Source organism: Rosa rugosa, chromosome 1 (assembly GCF_958449725.1).
Source record: "Rosa rugosa chromosome 1, drRosRugo1.1, whole genome shotgun sequence".
NCBI classification, from domain to species: Eukaryota; Viridiplantae; Streptophyta; class Magnoliopsida; order Rosales; family Rosaceae; genus Rosa; species Rosa rugosa.
Window position 1 is genome coordinate 71,643,599 of NC_084820.1, and position 24,665 is coordinate 71,668,263.

The 24,665-nt window shown below is 39.5% G+C and overlaps 2 protein-coding genes across 4 annotated transcripts; both read right to left on the reverse strand.

The window, feature by feature from the left end:
- Positions 1–5,940: 5,940 nt before the first annotated feature.
- Positions 5,941–14,763, reverse strand: LOC133726686 (uncharacterized). 3 transcript variants are annotated; one of them, XM_062154284.1, is made up of 19 exons: positions 14,604–14,763; positions 14,076–14,415; positions 13,735–13,986; positions 13,155–13,345; positions 12,899–13,070; positions 12,550–12,687; positions 12,283–12,472; positions 11,961–12,103; positions 11,240–11,416; positions 10,841–10,951; positions 10,074–10,193; positions 9,806–9,962; positions 9,500–9,663; positions 9,249–9,335; positions 8,157–8,485; positions 7,996–8,062; positions 7,600–7,739; positions 7,128–7,377; positions 5,941–6,750 (listed from the first exon to the last, which is right to left on the reverse strand). In XM_062154284.1, exons 2-19 carry the CDS (start codon positions 14,376–14,378, stop codon positions 6,418–6,420), a joined length of 3,324 nt encoding a protein of 1,107 aa, XP_062010268.1. In that variant the 5' UTR covers positions 14,379–14,415; positions 14,604–14,763; the 3' UTR covers positions 5,941–6,417. The 3 variants fall into 3 exon arrangements, with proteins under 3 accessions (XP_062010268.1, XP_062010267.1, XP_062010269.1); XM_062154283.1 differs by having other exon boundaries at positions 7,128–7,401; XM_062154285.1 differs by lacking the exon at positions 5,941–6,750 and having other exon boundaries at positions 7,208–7,390.
- An 884-nt stretch (positions 14,764–15,647) lies between these two features.
- On the reverse strand, positions 15,648–19,428 carry LOC133726689 (probable carboxylesterase 11). Its single transcript, XM_062154286.1, has 2 exons — positions 18,383–19,428; positions 15,648–16,550 (listed from the first exon to the last, which is right to left on the reverse strand). Exons 1-2 carry the CDS (start codon positions 19,225–19,227, stop codon positions 16,013–16,015), a joined length of 1,383 nt encoding a protein of 460 aa, XP_062010270.1. The 5' UTR covers positions 19,228–19,428; the 3' UTR covers positions 15,648–16,012.
- Positions 19,429–24,665: the final 5,237 nt, after the last annotated feature.

The following is a 24,665-nucleotide window of genomic DNA, read 5'->3' on the forward strand; positions in this document are numbered from 1 at the left end:
GTATTTCTGGGGAAGTCAGTGCCTGTGAGAGTGCTTTCGGTTAACAAAATGGGCATCTCCCTTCTCCTTGTTCCATCTCTGTAAGAGGGTCAGACCAATTGAAAAAAAATGTTACCGCGTTTCTGCATTCCATAAAAAAAAATTTGGTGACGATTAAAGTCAAATAGAACAAGGTTGAGAGAATGAATTTTCTGATGATTATTATTACACCCATCTGTGATGTATATAAACATATTACAATCGTACTACAACTATTGTATACTACTGTACTACACAACATATACAAGGTAAGTAGTTACAACAATATATTCCCTTGTAGTCTATTCCTAATAGGAAACGATGACTCACACTAACACTTCCCCTCAAGTTGGCGCATATACATCAACCATGCCCAACTTGCTTAGTGAGTCATAAAACGCCTTCCTGGAAACTCAAATCTGCAAGTTGCTCTTCAGTTGGAACAAAAGGAAAGCTAATAATTTTGGCATCTAGCTTCTCCTTTATAAAGTGACGATCAACCTCCACATGCTTAGTACGATCATGCTGTACTGGATTCTATGATATGTCAATAGCTGCCTTGTTGTCACAACACAACTGCATGGTATTTTTGAGTTTGAACCCATATCACATAACATAATTCTCAGCCACAACAATTCACACACTCCGTGAGCCATACCTCTATACTCGGCCTCAGCACTAGAACGTGCCACAACTTTCTGTTTTTTACTCTTCCATGTAACCAAATTACCTCCCACAAAAGTAAAGTAACCTGGTGTCGACCTCATGTCTGTGATATTTCAAGCCCAATCCTCATCTGTGAAGCCACAAACCTTAAGAATGTTGTTGTGTTTAGAAAACAGTACTTCCCTTCCTGGAGCTGACTTCAAGTACTTCAGAATTCGCATAACAGCATCCATGTGACTCTCACTCGGATTATGCATGAATTGACTCACCACACTCACTGCATATGCAACATCTGGTCTAGTATGAGCCAAATAAATCAAGCGCCCAACTAACCTCTGATAGCGAGCTCGATCAGTAGGTACCTGATCTGGATACTCAGCTAAACAATTGTTCTGCTCAATATGAGTATCAATAGGTCTGCAATCCAACAAACTTGTCTCTGTCAGCAAGTCAAGAACATACTTCCTCTGGCAGAGATAGATTCCTTCTCTCCCCCTGGCTACCTCAATTCCTAAGAAGTACTTAAGCTCACCCAAGTCCTTCATCTCAAACTCAGAGGCTAGCTGTCTCTGCAGTCTATCCATCTGAACAGTATCATTACCAGTGATTACCATATCATCCACATAAATAATTAGAGTTGTTACCTTCCCTTGTTGATGCTTGAGGAACAAGATATGGTCTGAGTTGCTCTGCCTGTAACCAACCTTCCGCATGAACTGTGAAAATCTTCCAAACCAAGCACGAGGTGACTGTTTGAGACCATACATAGATTTTCTCAATTTGCATACAAAATCACCAGGAGAAGCAACTACATACCCCGGTGGAAGGCTCATGTACACTTCCTAGGCTAACTCTCCATGAAGAAATGCATTCTTGACATCAAGCTGTCGGAGTGGCCAGTTTAAACTAGGAGCGAACGAGAGCAGAACCCAAATAGTATTCATCTTGGCAACAGGAGCAAAAGTTTCATCATAGTCTATACCATATGTCTGATTAATCCCTTCGCTACAAGGCGTGCTTTGTATCAATTCACTTATCCATCTGCATTATGCTTCACGGTAAACACCCAACGACAACCTACAGCTTTCTTGCCTTGTGGTGGAGGCACAAGTTGCCAAGTATTGTTCTTCTGCAACGCGTCCATCTCTTTATCCATAGCCTTCCTCCACTTTGGATCCCACAATGCATCCTGCACTTTGTTAGGTACTGATACAGCAGATATTTGATTCACAAATGATTCATATGACTTAGACAACCTCCTAGTGGACATATAGTTGGCTACTGGGTATTTTGATTTGGCAGTAAGAGTAGGTTCATATCTTTTGGCTGATTGACCTCGAGTGGTCCTATGTGGTAACACATATTGCTCAACATTAGACTCACTACTACTAGTATCAGTGGATGGACATACCTCAAATGGGTGATCTTCAGTACCAGGAAGCTGTTGGTCAGGGGTAAAAGCGATGGCAGAAGGGGCAGTTGTGTCTTTAACCTCATTCTGCGTGATGGAAACTGGTGCTTGGATGTCTGGAGCTTCTGCTGGAGGCGGCGAGCTAATAGTCTCAATCGGATCAGTCAAAATACCTTCTGGCTGTGTGGCTTCTCCTTCTCCTTCTGATTCTTCCCCCTCTCCATGATATAGCTCTTCAAAATATGAATTCTCCCCCTGAAGAGTTGTATCTGAAGAGGAGAAATAACTCATGTCTTCAAAGAAAGTAACATCCATAGTGACATAATACTTTCTGGTTGGTGGATGCTAGCACTTGTATCCCTTCTGATAGCCTCCGTAGCCAACAAACACACACTTAAGGGCTCGGGCATCCAACTTAGACCTCTGGCTTTTTGGTACATGGAAAAAAGCAACACAACCAAAAACACGACCTGGAAGATTATGAAATGATGGTAAGGAGACATGAGAGGCGAGAACCTCAAATGGAATTTTTCCCTGAAGAACACTGGAGGGAAGACGATTAATAAGATGAGAGGAAGCATGTATAGCATCGCCCCAAAGATACTTAGGCATATGAGCACTAAAAAGAAGAGCACGAGCCATATCAAGTAAATGACGGTTTTTCCTTTCGGACACTCCATTCTGTTATGGTGTTTGCGGACACGTGGTTTGGTGAACAATCCCATGAGTTTTAAAAAACTCTTGGAACACATGGTTAACATACTCCCCCCCCCCCCCCCCCCCCAATTGTCAGAACGAAGGACTTTAATGGTGCTATGATATTGTGTTTGAACAAGATTACAAAATGTTTAAAAAGCAGGGAAGACTTCATCTTTGGTTTTAAGAAGAGCAACCCATGACAATCTCGTACAATCATCAATAAACAACACAAAGTATCTCATACCCGATACAGTGGACTCTCTAGAAGGCCCCCAAACATCAGAATGAATCAACTCAAAAGGAATAACACTTTTATTAGAAACACTAGGAGAATAAGTAGAACGATGACTCTTGGCCAAAACACATGTTTCACAATGTAAAACTGACTCATCCACACCAATAAACAGAGTAGGCATGATCGTCATAAATTTTCATGCGTTTTGTAAATGTCATTGACATTTTTGAACTTTTACGGCATTTGCTAAATGCCACAAACATACGATAAAATTTTGAAATCAAATAATCAATGACGTTTCAGTAAAAAAACGTCATTGAATGTACTTTTCATGACGTTTTTCATAAAATGCCATGAAAAAAATGTCATTAAAGGTAGTCTTCCTAGTAGTGATAACATCAACGCTTCCCTCTCCAGTATTACTCACTTTGACCTTCTTCGCTTCCCCCTCCATCTTCCTTCTCGGCCCTCTCCACCAGATCTTTGGCAATCATCTCGACGAGACGCTTCTCAAAGGCACCGGCTCCTGGCCCTGAAGATGCCACCACAACCACCAGGGGAGTCTTCACCTCAGCAGCTTCAAGCTTCAGGGAAATCGGATCTTTGTCGGTCAGCACGCGAACCTCATTGGGCCCCTGGTTCAATATCTTCTTCTTAGTCATTTCAATAATTTAATCACTTTATAAATCTTAACTAAATATACATTTCTTAATCAAACTTGAGTTTCAAAAATTAATGTCTAATCAATAAGAAAATGCCATGAACTATTACGTTTTTTTTTTTTAATTTCTATTTTAGCTGTGCAAAAAAAAAAAATGAAGAAATCATTTCGTTTTTAGTCTCAAAAAAAAAAAATCATTCGTTTTTTAATGTTTTTTTTTCTGTATTTTTTGTACCACATGATTAATTATTTAAACAACACATCCCAAATGAACAAAACCCAGAATGAAAAAATCTCTTACGTTCATTAGTGTTTTCGGGTATTTCGCCGTTCTCCATGGCGATGAGAACCCAAGAGTGATTGGGGTTTTAGGGTTTATGCCAAGATATTATCGATTTTGATTTGAATTGTTTCCAAGAGTCGGTGTATAAATTCGTGACTGACCCGCCACTTTAGACAAGCTGGGCCAGTTGAAAGCGTGACCGACCCGATAGGGTGAAGACCCTATGCTTTTGTCGATCATTTACCCAATAAGATCGACACCGATCTCTCTTTGATGGTAGATTTTTTTTTTTGGAATATCTAGAATAAAAATAAATTATTTAAAAATGGAAGCAAACTGTCATTTCTAAAAGGATGGTACGTAATTTTATATATGAAATTGATTAGTCATCTAGGTGTTTCAGAATGGTACGTAATTGATTAGTCACCCAGACGATCAGAATGATATGTAATTTTATATACGATCCTAAGTTTCCATACACATCGCTTGAGTCGGGGGCCTCTCAGCTTACTCTTCAACTAAGCATTATCTAAAGTATTGTTTATTTGTTTATACTACTGTTTTTGTTGTTGAATTGTTGTTATTGGACTATAGTTAATTTGTCGATTTTGAACAAAATGTACGTAATTAAAGTCACGTCTTCAACTAAAGCATTACCTATAGGCACTAGCTACCGTTTGTATTATTTGGGTGAAATGAATAGCAGGAGGAGGGCAGTACCACTCCGGCCACTTAAATCTAAAGTAGAATGAAGGCATGTCGAAAATCATTAGATCTGAGCAAGAGCCACGGAAGTTGAGCAGCTGGAGGGCAAGTCTTGGTGGCGACACCATCCTCAATCACACCTCGCCAAGAAAGGGAGACGTGGCGAAAGGATTGGTAATGTGATATCTGTAGCCGTTCTGGTATCAATTGCAAGACATATTTTGGGAGTCCGTTTGACCACCTATCGTCCCCCTCCTTCTTCATTTTGTTCTTCTTCATTTTTGACATTGACATGGTACACAGTGAGTGAGCGAGCGAGCTAGGCTACATCAGCTAGGGTTTCTACCTGACCACTTTTCTTTATTTATATATTGAATTTTGGGCTTCTAATATTATTTCGAGCGACCTAAACCTTAACCCTAGGGCCGGTCCTAAAATTTTACAGGCTGGTCCTAAAATCAAAATGAGGCCCCAATGATGTCTGTAAATGGGCGAGACTGCATGTGTTATAATTCTTTTTTTGAAAAGTTTAATTAACCATTAATTGATTAATTAAAATCCAAATCATAATGCGGAAATAGAATTTTTGTTGTCATGCTATTAAGACATCTGATTTAGACAATATAGTATTGGAAAGTAAACAAATATTAACACCTATAAGGAGTAAGCTTCCACTTATGTATCTGAATACACGAGCACGTTATTCAGAGACAATCGATCGAAGAGTCGAAGAGATAGGATTAATGATGAACATTTAGAACCAATATATCTTGTTACTCTCATAAACAAAAGGAAAATAGTTGCATAGTGTGTTTCTCTTTTGCATATATATAGCTTGTATTAATCTTGCCATGCTATTCGATTCTTGTGTTTTTGTCATTGTTTAAAGTTGTTAACATGTTGCATGGCATCATGCAACTCCTACGTACGTTCTACTAGCATTGCTCAAGCCTAGTGGTTACTAAATTTGTTGCATTACTTTGTTCATGTACTCCCAACATTTACAAAGAACTGGGAACACAGCTTTTCCCTGCTGAAACAAAGTTGGTTTACACCAGGAAACTCCTTTTCTTGGAAGGGTTTCTAGATGAGGTCTTTTATGAAGATTTGAATCTTGTGTACTGTATAGACCTCTAATGCATTTCTTGGACTATCTTGACAGAATGCCTTAAACAAATTGATTATACACCTGCACACCCAAAGTGCTATGCATCCACCATCGCAAGAGACTAGGCGGTCAAAAATGGTAACCAGAATAGGAATTGACAGAAAGTATGAAACGGTAACCTTGCAAATTAAACACACACACGAATCAGACACTCCAAACTTGTAATGGTACCCGTTGGTTACAATCATTGTTTTTATCTATGGACACGCTACAATACAACAAGTCAATCCCCAGCAGGATAGCCTACTCTTTCTTTCATTAGATCGCCAAACAGAACCCTCATAAAACTCCCAATGGTATCAGGAAACAAAATAGAAAACACAGCAGACCATCCCTGCGACCTGGAAAAGGGGTCATATGGCACAACAAAATTTTTCGTTTCAGTCGCTTCACCAAACAGTTCACTAAGGGGTCTGTGAGAATTCTGATTGCAGAACTGTGGTTAATAGAAGCAAGTCCACAAACAAATCCCACCCTCGGAAGGACTAACATGTTCTTGTAACCTAAATTTGTACAAGGGGCCTTACTGGAGATTTGGCCATTGAGTAAAATCTGTGTATTTCTGGGGAAGTCAGTGCCTGTGAGAGTGCTTTCGGTTAACAAAATGGGCATCTCCCTTCTCCTTGTTCCATCTCTGTAAGAGGGTCAGACCAATTGAAGTATAGCCTACAGCAGCCATAACATAAAATTCTCTGTATGGAGCCAAGGCCAGGGAAGAGAGATAGGAATAGTATCCAGCAAACAGGTACAGTAAATGCATCCTCACTTCTAGGTTTCGGATTGGAGGGAAAGAAACCAGGAAGGAATTGAACTGAGGGTTTGAAGTGAAGATACCATGAAGGATCACACCCGTGGAAAGAGCTGAATCCAAGACCCATGGAAAGCTGTGATCCGTCCCAATTCTCTGCAACACAAAAAAACTAGTTTACATAAGAGAAAAATGGATAAAATCTTGCATAGCTTAAACATCACACAAACGGTCGTTACAACAAGGTATGAAATCCTAATTGTATTTGTATGTAATCCGTATGGCTTGGTCAGGGGTAAAGACATGCATACACCATTCCTCGACACATGTGCATTACTCTTAACATATACAGCACGATTGGAAACTCTTTTGCATGGATCTTGATGAATGTTGAAAACTTGGTGGTTCTAGAGAGTTAATGCCAGGAACCATTTGGTTCAGAAATTTGCTAGCATACTATGGTGCCCATCCATAGATATGAAATCATCAGATTCATAGAGAGATGAGAAAGATAATTGACAGAATGATCGTACCTCCAACCAAGTCACAAATGATGGGCCAAACATGAGCGTTGCAACAAGATGCAAAATAAACAACCCATGCCGATGATGGAATATCTCGAATTGAGTTTCACCAAAACTTTTTGGAGAGTCTGGGCTATTGGAGCACGTATCTTCAGAAGTAAAATTCTGGTTTGATATACCATCACGTTTGAATGTAAGTTTGTCAGGCCCACCATTTCCGTCTTTCTTATAATCAAATAATTCATGTCTTAGTGCATGGCTGCGAAATGAAGCTGTCAAAAAACTGTTACAAAGACATAAAACAACTTTTAGGATCGTTTTTTTTTTTTCAGATACCGTAGGAAATGACTCATGAAGTTTACAATTTTATGCATCAACAAGAAACAATAATAAAAACTTATATGAAATAAGAATACAATAAATGGACAGAAAATATATGTATAACTCGTCCAAGTCCATGGCAATCAAAGTTGGGACATACCTGCAAAGAGCAGTATGACAGCACAAAGCATGAGAGAGCAAGAGAACAAGTAGACCCAAACCCGGATGAACCAAGCATGCCAAAGTAATTGCAGCAAGTGCTGTAACCATTAGTGGATTAGCTCTTATAACCCTTACCACCTGTTCATAAAAGAGTCATGTCAAAGTTCATGAGTCGGCATTTCAACCTTTTTCAAGAACTGAAGGAAACAAAAAGGGGAAGTAATAGTCAAAGGGGGTTATAATCTTTTAAAATTGGAAGTGCACAAAATCACCAAACACAGCGATATAAAGACATTCAAACACACAGTTTCTAATAGCTACATGTGCAAGACACCAGTTCAAAAAAAATGCTTGAGCTGGTAATGATGATATTGTACTACAAGATAAAGTTTACCTTCCATGAACAGAAACCAGAGGATATATTCACAAACCATTGAGAAGTTTTTCCCCCCAATTGAAACCTGCAAAAAAATAATTCCTATCATTATTGGCACTAGTAAACACGTAATCTTTTATCCAATTTTGTATAAAGAACAATAAAGCAAGCTTACTGACCTTTTCTTGATGAAAATATGTAGCAGAGCAGCCCCATAAAAGGCGAACTGGGATGTCAAAATCAGAATGGCTATGAAGCCATTAGCAAGGAAATAGCAGACAACTGATACAATGGTGAAGCTAGCAAATGAAGGAGATGGTTGAGAAATCCAAAAACCAACGAGTAAAGAAAGACCAATTGGTGCAATAGCAAGGTAGATAAATGGAATTGGGAATCTCAAATTGGACTCCAGAGCCTTCAACATCGAGGGTATGGGTAGGTTACGATCCCATGCACATGCTTGCCGCATCAGTGCAAAAAAGATAACAACAATGGAGAAACCAATAATCTGCAAGACAACAGCCCTATAACATGATCAATAGAACTACTTATGAAGCATACTTCTTTTTCTAATTAAAAAAGAAAGAAAGAAAATCTTTATAGATCATGAGAAAGAATATGGGAACTTTTTTCACCAACATTCTAACCCGGCTGATCTGACCTGCCCATCAAACTTAGTGCAATTTTCTCTCACAATTTAGACTGAATGGGTTCAATGTCCAACCAACCGCCAGAATTAAATGGTTCACGAGTGACTATTAAGACTCGAACCCAGCCCTCACCATTATGCCATATGTGCCCATTGTTCCAATTCAACATGAATTATTTTCATTCAGTATTCGCATGATTTTGCATGTTTTGGTCGAACGAATGGAAACTGTCACTAGATCATGTAATTGGGAGATGGGACAGGTCACAGAAGTGAACCGCATTTGGAAATAATCACATGCCTGTTGTCCTCTCATCTATATGTATATGACAGTTCACATTAAATAACTCCAGATACTATACAGCAATAGCTTAGCTCAAAGGTTTAATATACATAGCCATTTCTGGGTACGTGCGTTTGCAATCAGATTTTGGCAGTATAACATGAGGAGCAACTAAATATAAACAACATGAACCCTTTCAGTCAAATCTCTATAATTTCCTACTCCCCTCCAAGCCCTCACGGTATCATTTTATAAGCATAAAGAGCAAAAGAAACTGAAGAAACACAGCTGAAAAATTCAGAAATATCTCGAAGTGGGTGGGCTGTTGGAAGTCATTACCTGTGAAGTATACACAAGCAAAAACCTACTGGCAACTGCAGTTACGGAAACAGTCATCGCACTGCTATATGAACAATGTGGATCTACCTGAAGAGAAGCAGCGTATGAAATGTAAAAACCTTTTCCTATCAACAATAGTAGGAAGAAATCATCAAAATTTGCTGTTCTTGCTTCAATAGAACTTATAATTCACTAATGTCTTGTGTCAATATCATATGATACAATAACTGAAAGTATAGGTGAAATCTTACCACCAACATAACAGAGGTTTTCTCAGAACTTATGGGTGAACTCCAAAGCGATGGTGATGAATCAACAACAATTTTGTCACTATACAAATCTGTGAATACGTGGAGACCTGCTGTTTCATCCCAAGCAAATGCAACTGGTGGGAAACAGCGAAGCTTACAGAGCTCTGTAATATGAAGAAAGAAATAGCTTAGTCATACAAGAGAAACCATTTACGTCAACATTCTTTAATCCATGACGATATATGAACCAAAGATATACAACATAAAAGGGGTACAAGTTATAAAACTATTAAGATCAGCTCTTACTGCTATTATCAATATCTCCAGCCTGTTCATCTGGAAGTCCAGAACTCTTTATTCCACAACCTGCGGTCGTCAAAGAGAACTTTACAGGCAGAAGGCCTAAACTACTTGTGAATGATAGATTCAAAGCAAGGGGATGATCTTCCTTCCAAGATAAATCCTGCATAGCAACCCAAGTCATGACTGGTCAAACAAACAATCAGATAAGTGACAGCTTAAGTTCCTACGATTTTGAAATTCCAGAATCACTCAGAGTCATCAAAATATTAACCTTGTGAGAATAACCAGACAGTGGAGGAGACCAAGGAGAGATCTCTCTCTCCCCTTCCGCTGGATTAAAAAACTGACCAACTGCCATGGAAACTGCTGGTGGAGGTCTGCCTGAAATACTCTGATTACAAGATTGTCAACCGTCATGTACAAAACTCAATACAGTTGAAATATCACATTTAACAAGATACAGGAGAAAAGGGTTGAGAAATTGAGGATAAGAAACACAGGCAGACTTCAGACAAGACTAACAACTAAAGGCATAACAGAAAGACTATACTCACTTAAACTGTAGTATGGAGAGATTACATTTCAGCTTTTACTATGAAAATGACAATATGACATAGTTGAGAATTTACAATCACCCTTTGCTATATTAGACACCAAAAGAACTTCATTGTGCAGTTACTGTTTCGAAGAAGTGAATTTTCAAGGAAATCAAGAACTAGATAATCATACAGTTTACCGATCTGTGACAATATAGTCAATTACTCACTGCATGTACTTCAGATGTATGCTTACAGCAAACATGCCAAAACATATTTTAAAGTGTTGAAAAAGAAAAAGAAATAAAATAAAGATTTCAAACAAAAAAAGAAAAAGAACTCTTTGGAAAAACGAAACATAGTTATCAAAAAAATGAAAATAAAAAACAGAACAAAAGTAAGGAGACAATAAGCAGTCTAGCACATAACAAGGAAAACAACAAATCAAAACTCAATCTAATCAGACTCTTTGTGAAGCATAAAAGTTCAGGGGAAACAATACCGGACGTGGTGCAACTGAGATGGTCAGGAATCTGAAACCACGCATATCCTTGGGTCCTAAGCAGAGTATAGCTGAAGGGGGAGCTTGCTCTGTTTGGCTTCCTGGTTCAATCTAATAGAGCATATCCAAAAATCAAGGCATGCAGATGAAATTAGCACATAAATGTGCCAGGGAAACCAGTCTGAGTACCAACCTAATTTTTTTTAATTTTTGAAAAGCTGAGTAGCAACTTAATTAGACATGACTGTCATAGAGTATAACAAAATTCACTTGAAACAAGTTAAGGAAAAATCCACTTCAAATTCAGAACACTCATATTAAATACCATGAAAAACAATCTATTCATAAATACAATAAGTCAATAACTCATGAAAACCGTAATGAAGCAACATTCAGTACCTGTCTTGGTGCTGGTCCTGATGGAATGAGCACCATCTTCGATGTCACTTCATGGATCCTTATACATGCAGGCAAGTCTGAAGTTGAGTTTCTTTTGTCAGGCCATAGATGCAGTCTAACCCCAGAACATGGAGCAAGGTTGGTCACAAACATGAAGTGACTTCTTCCATTGGATCCCTGCACGAATAGATTAAAGTCGCACTATCAGGGATACAAAATGCAAAATACAAAGCTAATTAACAAAAGCTATCAGTGATACGAACAACTGAATAGGGAAAAAAGAACATATAAAGGTAAATACTCATTCATCCCTGCACGAATAGATTAAAGTCGCACTATCAGGGATACAAAATGCAAAATACAAAGCTAATTAACAAAAGCTATCAGTGATACGAACAACTGAATAGGGAAAAAAGAACATATAAAGGTAAATACTCATTCATCACCTTGAAAAGCATTGCAAGGCCAATAGATCAAAATTAACCCTTTAACTCATAAACGACAAATTAATTGCACAGAGCGCTTTTATTTCAAACAAAGCCGTGCATGCACGATATAAAGAAACTATTCCCAGAAACCTTTCATAAGGACAACCATGAATGAAAGAGGGCTGGGGAAGGAGAGGATTAATATGACTTTATAGAATCATGAATGAAAATAACTTCAGAACAGTTCCCATATCACTATCTAGATGGTAGATGGAAAGATTGCTGATGCTAACCAGTTTTTGAATGTCCAACCACCGTCTTCGACCATCCATGGCTAAAACAGTGACGGTGGTTGTCTGAATGTATAAGTCCCTCTCAAGGCCATCATCACTCCAATGAAAATTGCTAGGACAAGCAGCAGGGATGTATAGTGATTCTGCAATTGTAGAGTATATAAAATGAAGACATTAACATTGTCAGGAAACTTGTGCATCCTTTTTTGCACTACTGCTATAAAATGAATACATTAACATTAATATCCCAAGGGTTTTAGCAAACCATAAAGAACCATATGATGGAGTTTCCACAACAATACAAAATGCTATCATATATTACCAGTTCTGTCTTTCACGTCTCTAGTTGGAGCATGCATTGACTGTTGAGACAATTGCGATTGCTTCCTCCAATTGAAACTTTGTGGTATTGCACTACGAAGCATTCTCGAGAATATTGCAAGTCTTATTCGTGTGTCAGAGAAAGGCTGGCCTGTTCTGGAATCTGCCAAACTAAGGAGAGTGTGTGATACCTGGACAAGAGCATATGTATTATTATATTCCGCCTGCATATAATTGAATCCGGCTTCCAAACGTGACTTTCACTTACTTGGATAACTAATTGATTGCACCATAAGATAACTTGATGTTCCATGGATAACCAAACATTTTTCATGCCGGTACTACTGATCATAAAACCATGGGTAGGCGGCACAATGCCATCAAGGGATTCATACTTGGTCCTTACCTAAAGACAAAAACAAGCCACAAAGTAAGGGTACACAGCAAGAATAGTTATACACATACAGAGATTTGATGTAAAAACAATAAAATAAAAAGACCGCATATGCCTATACTAACACTAACACAGTTACAAACAACTTCAGTAAATTATGATTATGCAACATTTAGTCCAACTCTTCAATTATAGTATTCAAGACATGTGTCAACATACTTACCTGGTAATCATTATAACCACCAGAAATAGATATGACAACAACATTAGAGAGAGCAGGACCAGACAAGTAATGTCCTGCTGCAGTTGTTTGGACCTCATATCCCTTTCTCCATTCTCGATTAACATGTCTAAAGTAGTGACCATAGGAAGGCTGCAGTGCCACAGGAGGTTGTCTGAATGAAAGAGGTAAAAATCATCAAAATAATTTATGCCATCACTTTGAGAACACAAGACATTGTATGAGCCACAATACTCACTGGTGTGGGCTGGAAAGTGTAATAATTGTTTCAACTGCTGACTTTCTCAAAAGAGGGTCGACCACTGCAGCTCTAGCAACGAAACCACCCATAGAGTGACCAACCAATATAACACTTTTTGGCAAAGTCGCAGAGGTTGCAGCTCCTTCCTTTTCTCTAGCCTTGAAAGACTCCTCGTACTGATCCAAAATCTGCATGTGTGGTTGTAGCCTTGTAGGTTAAATATAATGACAATTAGAAACGTGTGAAAACAAATCTTTTTTCTAAACACTAAATAAACCACAAGCCAGTGCAAACAAGAAAGATGTTGCAGCCCCAAAAAGGAAGTATTGACAGGGTAAAAATCCAACATTGAGAAATGCATGTCATATTTTTGACAAAACTGCAATAAAGAAAAGTTCGCCTACACATTTAAGTGCTGTAAACTCTACGACTCTTTCTCATGATGCAATTTCAAGAAAATAGTATGAACTCAAGGATCAAGCATTGAGAGATTTCAATTCCACATTCAATCTGAGGAAAATAGTTTGTGTATGAGTGAGTAAGAAAGAGAGAGAGAGAGAGAGAGAGAGAGATCAACCCTGTGAATGCAGTGGACAACATATTGTGTGTGTTGTTCAAGTACAGCACTATCCATAGCAGAGTGTTCTCCTTCAAGATCCACAGCGAACCAGTCCAACCTCGAATCGTATTGGTTCTTCAACTCAAAGCCAGCTGCATCCATATCCTCCTCCCCTCCCTCTTCCGGAGTTAACCGAGCTTCTTCATAAAACGTACGCTCAAGTGGACCTACTTTATACGCCCTATCAGATTCCGCAGCCAATGACCTCACCTGTAAATCACAAAATCCACAAACCTTAAGCTTTCCATCATGTAAAACACTCCATCACTACATCAAAATCCACCAAAACCTGACCTTACCTGCTTATAGCTCCCGCCATTCCCCGGAATAAAAAGCACCGGAATGCCGCTTAGCTTCTGTACATGCTCCTTAAAATCAATCGTCTTCCAGCCTTCGTGGTACAAATACAGCCCATACTTCGCCGCCGGTGCAGCACCGGAGTTAGTCATCTGTATCGGAATATACGTCGGATACATATACGTCATGTTACAGCCGTTCGAAACCGGCTTCAACAAGCCATAGAGCGCAGCAAGGCCAAAGCTCAGCACGAGAACAACGAGCAGCGCTATTTTGGACTTCGCTTTAAACCCTAGCACCTCCATCGTGACCGCTCAAATTCTCCTCCGCATTCAAATTAAGCTTCAGGAAGAAAATTCGAAAATTCCATAAGGAAAAAAAAAAGTTGAAGCAGTGATTGAGCTAGTAGAGCAGCATTAAATTCTACACAAATTTCCTTATACAGAAGAATGAGATCGGTCATGGAAGTAAATGAATGAGAGAGAGAGTCTGAGAGTGAAGAAGCATGAAAGTGAAGAGGAAATGCTTACGGATGAGATGAGGCGGTAGTAGATCTGAGACGGAGGAAACGACGTCGTGTGAGGCAATCGGAGATTGGTGATGGTGACAGGTTTGGAAGTGAATCAGAGAGTAGCAGAGGGTGAGTTGTCGATTACTCTCATGGCGAATCGCACTAGTCCAAAAGGGTCCAAAATTAGAAACGAAGTTATACAGGCAGCACCGGTTTTGTGTGTCGGGTCGGGTTGGAGATCGGGTTGGGTTAAGTTCCGGTGTTACCGGGAGTGAATAAGTATTAACTATTAAGTAATCGTTATTTCCTTTTCTTTTTTCTTTTCTTTTTTGAAAGAAAAAGCGGTAAAATCATGAGTGACAGTTATTGTTCACCAACAAAAAGAAAATTTGAATTGACAAATTATTACATCTAACTTTTGTCGTCAAAAAATAAAATAAAAACTTTTCTTTTATGTCTAATTATTGGTAACTAAATTGAATTACTAAAAGTAAATATTTCAAATGATTTCATTATATTATTTCTAATTAAATTTCTGAGAATGTAAAACTCTACAGATTAATTTATTCAAAAAAAAAAAACTCCGCAAATTGTGACTTTTGGTTTTTATTACAAATCTACAGATTGAGACTAGAAAGACAAAAGTTTTGTAATAATATCACTCATCTGATTTCATTACTTTAATCGATAACCGTGAGGACATTTCTATTAATCATCGCAAGGATATAGATATTTTGAGAATATTGATTAATAATGGATGAAAAATGAACATACTTTTTACCTCAGCAAAAGTAAATTCTCTTTAAATTCCAATGGAGGTGTACTAAACTGAAATGAATGAAGAGTTTAATGGAAACACTAGTCTGAAAAGGAAATGCTCAAAAATAGAAAATAAACACATCATAAATTTATAGCACAGACATCAATTCAATCATTTTCAGCTGAGCAATCCCAACATCCCTTTGTTTTCGTCCAAAAACATCATGATGGGCACTTATTACTAAGAAACGCACCCAATTGCATCGGGATCATTCTTCATAAAGGAGCAAGAAGGAGAGTGAGAGATCATTTAATTTAATTCAACTCTATTCATAAGAAAATGTATCATAATTCACAGGAAAAAATGTCACAAGAATGTCCGAACGCGGTGTGGCTCCTCACCAGAAAATGAGATACATCTCACAGGCTCATCTAAATCCTACTCTCAGCCAACTTATCTATCTTACAAAAACACAGAGCATCACAAGGTCACATTGTGTAATTACTGAATCGCATCCCGAGGGCTACCGAGGCAGAGGCCACCTGAATGATTTAGCAGTATAAGTTCCAGGTAACGGCAGCAGGCCGCTTTTCTCTCTGCTTAGCTTCTAACAGAATCCACAGGCAGATGATTGTGTTGTGGAGCAATATCACGGTTTTGTCTCCTAATTAATATGAGAACTCGTGACCTCGAAGTGAGATGTATTTCTTTACCCAGATGGCAATGTCCTCTGCACAGGCCTGTGCCTGAGGGGTCTTGAGAAGCATATCAAGGGTTGCAAATTCATGAACTGCATCTTTATACTCCATTACGGGTGCATCAACATTTACCTTCCGAAGCTCCTCTGAGTAAGCAATGGCACGGTCTCTCATCCAATCATGTTCTGCCACCACTGTAAGGGTTGGAGGCATGAGCTTTAAAGGCGGTTGCCTGTCTGGAATGAGAGGATTGGCAGCTGGATGGTCCAAGCTAAACTCTTCCTCGGGTAAGAATAATTTCCAAGCTAGCATGCACATTGCCTTGTCATAGAAATACGAATTTGCCAATTTTATTTCAGAATGTGTGGGAACACTGCCAACGAAGAACGGATACATAAGGACCTGTGCAACCACCTTTACAGGCTCCAGAAGCTTGCCTGCCTCTACAGCTTTCCGAGCCACATAGTCTGCAATGTTTGCACCACAGCTCACCCCAAGGAGAACACATCTGTTTGTTAAATCAAAACAAAGTTAGTAATTTGGCAATCCAGCCTTCTTCTGGAGTAGATTCCAGAGAGGAGAAGACAAAATGGAAAAGATAATATTTCCAGAACGGGAAAATGCAGAGAACTAAAACGTATAGTGCTGCTACTATACATGGTACTCTAAAACTAATCAACACACACTTTCAAGTTTCAAGAAAAGTGCAGGGGAACAGCCCGACAATGAAAACCAAAAAACACCAATTTACCTTAAAGAACTTCAATCAAAACCATTAAGATAATAGTTTTATACACTCAAACCCACTATACCAATACTTAGAGGTGTGACAACAAGTCAATGTCATATGTTTTCTTTAAATTAGTTCAAGTCATGGCACGCATGGGTATATATATTAACACCTTACCTAGATGTAAATTAGTCATTTGGGCTGATATGCTAATAGCGTATTCAAGAAAGCCACACGTTAATTAATCATTTGTGCCATTTCTGGTTGACACAAGGTAGAAGCAGCTTCAAGAAAGCAAGGATTATCTTACATCAACATATGCAAATCCCACTTCCGCTCTTACTTCTTACTGAAACTATTAACTCTTATTGTTAAATATGATTTTCATTGATCTGTATGTTTACAATTGTACAATTATATAGCTAAGATCTGCTCTACTGTTACCAACAGAATACAATGCTATAAATGCAAATATTCAAAACTAATCTACAGTTACACAATCAGTTTTGATTGTGGAGAGGTTACACAATCAGTTTTGACTGTGGAGAGGTTACACAATCAGTTTTGACTGTGGAGAGGTTACACAATCAGTTTTGATTGTAGAGAGGTTACACAATCAGTTTTGATTGTGGAGAGGAAATAAATATAGGAGAGTGATTTTCTCTAACACTTATCATCAAGAACTCTAAAGATTTGCTACAAATTGAGGAAGCAAACAACAAATGCTTCTCACTCAATCTACATCTACATGAATCCAACATGTACATTCATTTAAGGGATCCATGCATCAGACAGTGATAAAAGCAGAAACATTTCAGAAGAAAACCAACATAGCAAAAATTCTGTAGGGATTAAATTCTTATATGAACATATACGTTGCCACTTTTAGTCCAAGCTCTTATCTGTATATATCTATCAAGTATAATTTTTTATAAGAAACAGAACTTCATTACAAAGAGAAACGGGAAAAAAACATCTGTCAAAAGGAACTGAAGAAAACAATAATAAATAAAAAACCATAGCCATCATAAATCTAAGAGCATCTATTTTTTTTCACAAATTTTAAATATGATTCGAGTTTAACTTTTATTTAGTGCTGGAGCTGCAGAAAAAGATGATAAATCAATTCTCCCCCTTCTAAATCTGGATAAGCCGTCATACAGCTAGTGGCCTAATTAGTCAACTAGCAGAACCAATGGAACCCTTGAAAAACAATAGTTCTCGGTTGACATTAATCAAAGTCCGGCTGAGATGGAAATGAGCTCAGAAGATAAAGCATTGCCACCAGCAACCAGCCTTGACATTCATTTTAGTTGGGAAAACTGCTCCGAGACTGAACTTGCAACATTCCCATCATAGTCTCCAATTGCAAATTTGTGAATGAAAAGAAATCAACTCATGGATCTAATCAACTCTAAAACGTTGACCACAAGCAATGCAAAACACATTATAGCAACATCAGCAAACTGAACTAAGAATTCGAAACTCATATATGCATGTTCTCTCCTTAGCAGATTAGAATCAGTACATTTTCAGCGATCACTAACTAGAATTCAAAGTTGGAATCTTAGCTTTAACAATAAGAGTATAATGTGAAAGAAAACTATTACCTTGATGGATCTCCATGGGCAGCCAACCACGGCTCAACCATTGACGCCCCGAAAGTGTCCACAATATGCCGATTATCAGTCTTCTTCAACTCGGTGGCGCCGCCCATGGACAAATTGGCCAAATTGGCCTGCTTCCCCAACCAATTCAACACCTTCAAACCGTCTTCAAACGCCGCCGGGTACTTATTCTCCGGCGCAAGCCTGTACCCGACGGCCAAAACGATGACGTCGCACAATTTCGCAATCCGGCGACAGAAACAGTCGTTGGCCACCGAGTCATTGCTCCCACTGACCCAACCACCGCCGTGAAACTGCAAAATCACCGGCAATTTCCGACTCTTCTTGGCCGAATTCGCCGGCGAGTACCCTCTGTACACTCCGGAGCCGACTCCGGCCATCAAATTCAACCCCTCGACGTCGTTGCTGAAGCCGTAGCTGTTCCTCCTGGGCTCCGCCCTCAACGTATTCGCCACCGCCGCGTTGCCGTAGCTGCTGCGGCGGGAAGGATGGAACGGCGAGCCGTTCGGACTCGGCCGGGCGGAATCGGCCGGAGAATTGAGATCGGGCCGTCTAGCCCTAGATTTACCGGAGGGCTCCGGCGGGTTGAGAGCGGACTCGGGGAGGAAGATTCGAATAGATAGAGAAGTAAAAGGATCGATGTGGATGTCCTTGGTGGCGACGCCGTCGTCGAATAAGGGATTGGCGGCGGCGATGGTTTCTTCGGGTCGGGAGGTGACGCCGAAGGGGTCGAACTCGTCGGGTCGGGTTTGGATCCGGTTCTGGAGACGGTGCTTCAAGAGGAACTTGAAGAAGACGCTGTAGAGCTTCACAGCTACGCTCGGCATTTCTATCTCTACAAAATCCCTCCGGTGGTGAATTTGCAGAGAACGGAAATGAGGAAGAAGCGACGTCGTTTTGGTTTTGTATCAGTGTGGGATTTCGATTGAGGATATCGCATGGGATTTTAGGGTTTTTGGGGGGGGGGGCAAAATCTGAGATTGCTTGAATCTAAAATTGCTTCAATGGCGTGAGAGAGAGAGAGAGAGAGAGAGAGAGAGAGTCAGGAGAGCGTGATTGCCAAACATGAAGGTGATGAAGCTATTCGCTGTCGTTTTCAAATTTTTAATGTTTTTTTTTTTTTTCTGTACTTTTTCTTTGTTGGCAATTATTTTTTGACGCCGTCTCGTTACGGAAAATGACCTTTCATACGTATCAATATATTATTGGCGTATGTATGATGTTAATGATATTTGTCATGCGGGTTTTAAAATTTTAATACGTGATGTAAAAGTTCTTTTCATATAATTGTGGCTTTGCTACTATTGATGGAGAGAGGATATGATTTCCCATGTGGTGTTGTGTTTTGTGGCTTTGCTACTTTAGATTAATCCTCAAAGTGTCTTTGTGTTTATAGATTGAGTACGTGAAGTGTTAAAAGAAGTAAAGACCACGCATGTTGGAGATAGTGAATATATATATAGTGGAGTTACTTCTTAGTTAGATATAGTGGTATCAATAGCGGAGTTATTTTAATCTATGGCAAAGTTTATTTTGTTCTTATTTTTGGGCTATTAGTAACAAAAAAATTGCTTGGGTAGTTCAATTTATAAGTTAATTATTCTGTGTACTAGCACGTGAATCACAAGACTTCTTAGTTAATTTCGATGAAGGAGGAATTCCTGTCACGCCCCGAATTTTGAATAATCAATTCAAATCCGAAACATGAATAATAACAAATTACAACTAACATCCTGAATTTTTTTCTCACAACAACCACACTTCACAACTCTCAAATTTACAATAACCCAAATCCTCAAGTTATTTATTACAGCACACTCCCACCAAATCAAATTGTAAGGCTCAAATGAGCTTAACTCGCCTCACTATTACAATTGCTGTAAAACTATAACCATTGCTCTAACCGCACGATCACCGTCCTGGTTCTCCTGTCCTGTAGGATTACCCGCTACACAATTTGAATAGTGTACCGGGAGTTGCAACAACACAAAACCCGGTAAGCTTTTTACAGCCAGTATGAGTAAACAAGAAAGAACTGTTGATTTATTAAATTACAATTCAAGTAAAATTCAACAGTATTACGTCTGCAAAGAGACATCAACCCACTCATGGAAACCACAAGGAATACATTTTCACAATCCTCAAATCACCATACACCACACTGGTCCTGTAAACACCCAACCCACATAACACCACTCTGGTCCATCCCAATAACACGTTAGAGCTCTAACTGCCTCGTTACCTCTGACACCTTGGCCTAGGGTCAAGCAACGGCAAAATACTTCGGTTAACACTATAACCGTCGCGCTTTGGACATCCCCGTCCTCAGCACCATATACTTCGGTTAATAATAAACCGTCGCACTTTGGACATCCCCGTCCTCAGTACACAACTTCGGTTAATAATAAACCGTCGCACTTTGGACATCCCCGTCCTCAGTACACAAACACTCCGGTTATCCATAACCGTCAAACTTCGGACACCTCGTCCTCAGAATCCTACATTCTCCAACTCTATACATACTCCAATGTAAATCATGAATATTAACAAGAACTCATCAATCATGATCATCACATATAAATATGATAAGTCAAATTTCAATTCATAGTATTTTAATCATCCCAATTTCCACACTCTTCAATGTCACACCATTCCACATATAATCACGTAAATATATATATACGTAATCACCCACTCAGGAATGACCACTAATACCAACTATAGTTCACACAAGAAAATCGTGAAATTCATTTTGTATAATAAAAATCATTTTACTTCCCCATGGACCGTGGTTGATCAAGTCCATATGATTTTAAAACAAATATTTATTTCATAAATATTTTCACGCAATTACGACAAAATAAGGTAATTAAATTTATTCGGTTCGTAATATGAACCACGTGAGGTTTACTCACCTCTAAATTCCCGCTGCGTCTTCTTAACAGCTCAAAAACAACGATCCGAAATCGTTCACCAATCAATCCATCAACCACCTAGTCAAACACGATCTTAACTTAGAAATCATTCATAGACCACACATATACAGAAATCCAACGGTCGGATTCTAATTTAATGATGATCCAACGGTCAGATCAAATTTATATGATGATCCAACGGTCGGATCCTCACGGATCGCCCTTAGGATCATCCTCCAAAATTATCACGAAGATCCAACGGTCAGATCTTCCTGAATCGCCCTTACTAACATCTCCACAAAATTATATGAAAATCCGACGGTCGGATTCTCACGAATCGCCTTCCGAATCACTATTTCTCAAATATACGAAGATCCAACGGTCAGATCTTCGCCCGTGACCTCACAAAGTCACCGGGACAGTCATACGATCAACATATTAAAATTTGAAGTAAAACCGATGGTCTGATCTTCGTAGATCGTAAACCGAAGATAAAACGTAAAAACCGTAAATAGTAACGTAAAAACGTAAATCCACTATTTACCAACTTTTTCTAACATAACCTTGTAATATATCAAAACGCTCGTATGGATGCATAGATCATCGCCCAGATAATGAAAACTCGAAATATGGTCTGATGCGCCGCCACAAGCGGTGGTCAGTGGGCGGTCAACGCGGCGGTCAACGCCGGTCAACCACCTCAGATGGCAAAGTGACCAACTACAAACTGGTTCAAAATGAAAGGGTGGTCGACTTCCATACCTGGAGCTAAGTCTGGTTTGGCCTAGATCGTCCTAGATCAAGCTTGGAAGTCGGATTAATCCTGTGCGTCCGATCAGATTTCAGATTAAATCAGGGACGTCGAAAAAGTCAAACCATGATCTAGCGTTCTATACACAAAATCGTGATGAAAGGCTTACATGGGGATGATCAGCATGAGGAGGAGATCACAAAAATGGGAACGATCGGCCCATGCAACGCCGGAAAAGTGGTTTTCCGGCCGGGTCCGAATCAAGAGTCTGGGTGGCTTCGATCCAGCTTTTGGAGCAGCGTCTGGGCGAAGCGATGGGAGGGGACGGCTGGGCGTGGAGCGGCGATCACGGAGGAGTCCGGGTCCGGGGCTGGAGGAGGCCGGAGGGGAGAGAACCAGCCGGGTCGGGTCGAACACGACCCGCCGGGTCTGAGGGTTTCGATCGAGAGAGAGAGAGAGAATCCGGGGGACTATTCCGCAAAAACAGAAAAGTTTCGTCCTTAATGAAAAAAATCAACATTTTTTTGATATTTATAGAAAATTCCCAATTTTCAAATATTCATAACTTATTCATACGAACTCCGAATATTGCGTTCCACATATGCACGAGATCGTATCGACGAGCTCTACAACTTTCATGAAGAAAGTTTTCCCAAATTCTGTACGTATAAGAAGTCACTTTTCAAGACCCCCTAAATAACGTTCGTTTTCGAAATAAAATCGTTCGAACTAATTCCACAACTCCTTCAAGCTTCGTATTCGTGCCCACGCCTACGAAATCATTTCCAAAATGTCATCGGACATTAATTTGAATTTTTCGGGTATTACAATCTACCCTCCTTAAAGAAATTTCGTCCCGAAATTTAAGCGTAAGTCAATTCCTCTTGATTAAGGTTGACCTAACCATCGAATCTCCATCCTTCCCAAAACTGTAGTAATCCACAAAGCCACAGCCATTCGTATAAAAATACATTCCTATGGCCACTAAATCCTTTCATCACGATGTAAATTCACAAAACTAGAATTCACAAATGAAATCCTCATTCCCACTTAAGTCATCAACATGACATTCCTTCACCGCATCATTTCTCAAAATTACAACACAACAATTGCTTCAAGCAACCCACACTCAAATCACCACGTGGCATTGCACATATTGTTGTTTTCACACTGATCGTCATCCTGTACTGGCATACAACCACAATAAACACTCCCACAAAGCGTTTCGCTACTCAATTAGCATCACTCAAAACAAATCATTCTCAAAAGCACGCCAATAAAACATGTCACCCAGTGATGATGACTTGGGCTTGCTCAATCCTTGGGCTAAGCATTAAGGCTGGCCAATTGGGCCGAAGAAATCGAACCATCCACATTTAAACCGGCCCGAACCAATTTGGGTTTAACATTTGGGCCTACCATTCGGGCCGAACAATTGGGCTTACTATTTGGGCCTACCAATCGGCCGAACAATTGGGCTTACTATTTTGGCCTACAAATCGGGCCGAACAATTGGGCTTACTATTTCCAGCTCGGCTACGGTATGAAATTGTACATACCGTATATACGTATGTATACCGTACAGACCGTATATACGTATGCATACTGTACAACTGTATATACGTATGCATACCGTACAGGCCGTATATACGTATGTATACCGTACATACCGTATATACGTCCGTATAACAAGTATATACGAGATCCAAAAATATTTGTAAGAGGTAAGGTTCGAACTCCCGACCTCGAACACGAAGGTTTTGCTCCCAACCACTGAAGCAAGAGCTGCCTTCATTAATATATGCTCACGTGTTATATTTATTATGTCATAAGTGACATAAATAAAATAACGGGGGAGGCAAGGTTCGAAACCTCAACCTGCCGCACGAAACCTTTGTCCCCCAACCACTGGAGCACAAGCTGTGCTTAATATAATGTGTACAAATGTTATACTTATTATGTCATAAGCGAACATAATAAAAATAAACGAGAGGCAAGGTTCGAACCTCTGACCTCTTGTACAAGAGCCTTGCTCTTCAACCACTAGAGCACCAGCTGCTCTCGTTACTATCCATGCAACTTCTTTTATTTATTCTATCATAAGCGATAGAATAACAACAAACTGTCGGTACACTCCACGTGCCACGACACGTCTCTTCCGTGATTTACGGAAAGCAAATCACTTTCGGCTAAAGCTGTCTGCCACAGCGTCTCGAGGTTCGGCCTGTCCCCTTACACGCTCAACACGCGCCAACAGCTTTTCCGGGTTTCGGGGCGACTTTAATCCAACGCGTGGATTCAAATTCTGAGATCGTTCATCCAACGGTGGAGATCTGCTCACCTTGTTCTATAAATAGGTGCATTCTGGAGAAAAACTGTTCACTCCAAAAGAAAAGAAATTTTCTTCCGAGCTCAAGTCTTTCTCTCTCAACTCTTCAGCCTTTCTCTTCTCAAATCCCCAGTTTTTTTTTTTTTTTTTTTACTCTCAGATCTTCAATCTTTTCCTCCAAATCTTCAATCCTTCTTTCTCAGATCTTTTCTTCCATTTGAAGATTCGATCTCATCTTTCCTCTGAGAATCTCAGATCTCCAATCACCAG